General features: G+C 43.7%; 1 protein-coding gene across 1 annotated transcript; it reads left to right on the forward strand.

Moving 5' to 3' along the window:
• The first annotated feature begins 282 nt into the window (after positions 1-282).
• Positions 283-1,848, forward strand: LOC148028915 (stress-related protein-like). The gene is made up of 3 exons (XM_087687682.1): positions 283-552; positions 904-1,122; positions 1,256-1,848. The coding sequence occupies exons 1-3, from the start codon at positions 532-534 to the stop codon at positions 1,649-1,651; spliced, it is 636 nt and encodes a 211-aa protein (XP_087543808.1). The 5' UTR covers positions 283-531; the 3' UTR covers positions 1,652-1,848.
• Positions 1,849-2,187: the final 339 nt, after the last annotated feature.

A 2,187-nucleotide genomic window follows, 5' to 3' on the forward strand; every position in this document is an offset into this window, starting at 1 on the left:
TAATTTGACTTACGAGACTTCAGAATGTCATGACTTGTAGGTAATGACATATGACACTGACGTGAGAATGCGTCCTACACATAGGATATGAGGTAATTAGGGTTCGCACATGTGAAATCAACTTATGTCACAATACCATGGACCTTCTCCAATACCATATTATTATTATTATTATTATTATTATTTTAATTATCCAAATTAATGACGGCCCAAAGGATGTCGAGAAACAAAGTGCGTGCAAAGGTTCTGGAAACTCCTAGGTTACTAGACCCTCGACGTGGCCGACACGGAAGCTAGAAATGACCTGAAATATTAAGACCCCTTCGCCTTGTTACATTGCCAGGCATCATATCTGCAGTTAGGGTTTCCTCCGTTCCTTGCATCCATAAACGCGCCAGGAAGACCGACCTTGGTTTCTGGCACTCGCAGACGCAGAGAGTCAACGACCTTGATCGCAAGAGTCAGCCATATCCAGCTTTCCCGGCCCCTTCTCGCCCTCCACTTTGTGCTATCTGACTCCGGCTGTCCGCAATGGCTGTCAATGAACAGCAGGTTAGTGTTTTCTTTGACTCTTCAACCTCTTCGGCCATCACTGCATGTCTATCGTCTCGTTTGAAATCCCTTGAAAATAGGATGGATCTTGTCAGATCTGTTGCAGCTGTGTTACTTAACACATTTCAATGTGTTGTCTCGAAGGTTTTTTGCGACGATCTACTTAGAATTTGTTTGATGTCATTTGCTCGCTGTGCAATCTGATCGAGATGATTGCTAGCTCCGTCCATTGATTGCTTTGGCCTGCCGTGCCTTGCAGCCATTTTCTCTGTTTGTTTGTGCACTGTTTTGCCATTCCTTGCATCCTTCTGTAATTGTGAATTAGTGATGTTTATACGGTTTCGCCTGCAGACTGATCAGCCAGGCCTCAAGTACCTGGGTTTTTTTGAAGTAGTAGTGGATAAAGCCACAAAGTATATGGCAAACATCTACGAGCTTGCGAAGGACAACTCAGGGCCACTCAAACCTGGCGTGGAGACCGTGGAACATACAGTCAAGACAGTCGTAGGACCTGTTTATCAGAAGATAGAGGGGAAGCCATATGAGATTCTGCTCTTTGTTGATCATAAGGTATGCTTTGAGGATGTCTCTTTGAACGTACAAAGAGTTGTCTTAGCGCTTTTTCTTGGAAAAGTCTGCAAGTTTGCTGCAGATGGATTGGTGTTGGTTGATCAGTTTTTGAGAGTGTTATGCCGTTATGCAGGTGGATGATGCTGTTGGAGCTCTCGACAGTGCTCTTCCTGAAACAGTCAAGGAGAGGTCTTCTCAAGCATGTGCAGTTGCCAGACAAGTCCCCGAGGCGGTCAAAAGTGTGGTGTCTGATCTGCAGACTAATGGAGTTGTGGAAACTGCAAAGTCATTTTACACAACCTATGAACCAGTGGCTGAGGAGTGGACGTACGCAGCTTGGAAGAAGTTCTTGAAGCTGCCATACGCTCCTCAGGCTGTGCATTTTGCTGCACCGCCTACGTTATTTTGTGCTGAAAAGTTCAATCAGGTGGTAGAGAGCTTGAAAGGTATGAAAGCTCCTCTCGCTGATTTTATTCCTACCGTACCTCTCGAGAGGCTGGAGAGAGCGGTGAAGGTGGATGCTCCTTGAGAGCATCATCTGACAGGCTGGCTCTTTACTCGGTGAGTGTGGCGCTCTTTTTGTGGAGATGCATATCTCCATTTGAGCACTTGTTATGTGATATACAGTTTGTACATTAAAATTTTGCTCGTTATGTTGTACACATCGTCTCCTCTTGTCAACTAGTAATTGGAATGGTAAGATATTCAAACTTAGAAGCTTTGATCCTTTCGGGTAAATGGCGTGAGTATTGGATAGCAACTTTGCAGCCTGATTACTGAGTTACTATATCGTCTAATGTATGTGCCCTTCATTTGCACTCCTAAGATGATCATTGTATCACTAGGCGCCTTCCTTCACTCAGATTCTCGATGTTGGTGATGTTGGTGTTCTCTCAATGATTTGAAGGTACGTTCATTCATAAGTTCACACAAGAAACCTAAGATGAATTGTGAGGGCTTCGGGAAGTCAAAAGGACCAATCTTAAACTATTTTTGTAGTCATCTATGACAATATCTCAAAGTTTCTCAATCGTATATAATTGTGATTTTCATTCACATTAAGCT

The sequence above is a fragment of the Lygodium microphyllum genome, chromosome 11, assembly GCF_053477565.2.
Source record: "Lygodium microphyllum isolate KBCC chromosome 11, Lygodium_microphyllum_v1.1.10, whole genome shotgun sequence".
Lineage (NCBI taxonomy): Eukaryota > Viridiplantae > Streptophyta > Polypodiopsida > Schizaeales > Lygodiaceae > Lygodium > Lygodium microphyllum.

What these genes read in the sequence shown, in the direction of transcription:
- LOC148028915 (XM_087687682.1), top strand. Translation starts at nt 532, where the DNA reads ATGGCTGTCAATGAACAGCAG. An exon ending in TGGCTGTCAATGAACAGCAG is followed by an intron (nt 553 to 903) that starts GTTAGTGTTTTC and finishes TTTCGCCTGCAG; the next exon opens with ACTGATCAGCCAGGCCTCAA. An exon ending in TGCTCTTTGTTGATCATAAG is followed by an intron (nt 1,123 to 1,255) that starts GTATGCTTTGAG and finishes GCCGTTATGCAG; the next exon opens with GTGGATGATGCTGTTGGAGC.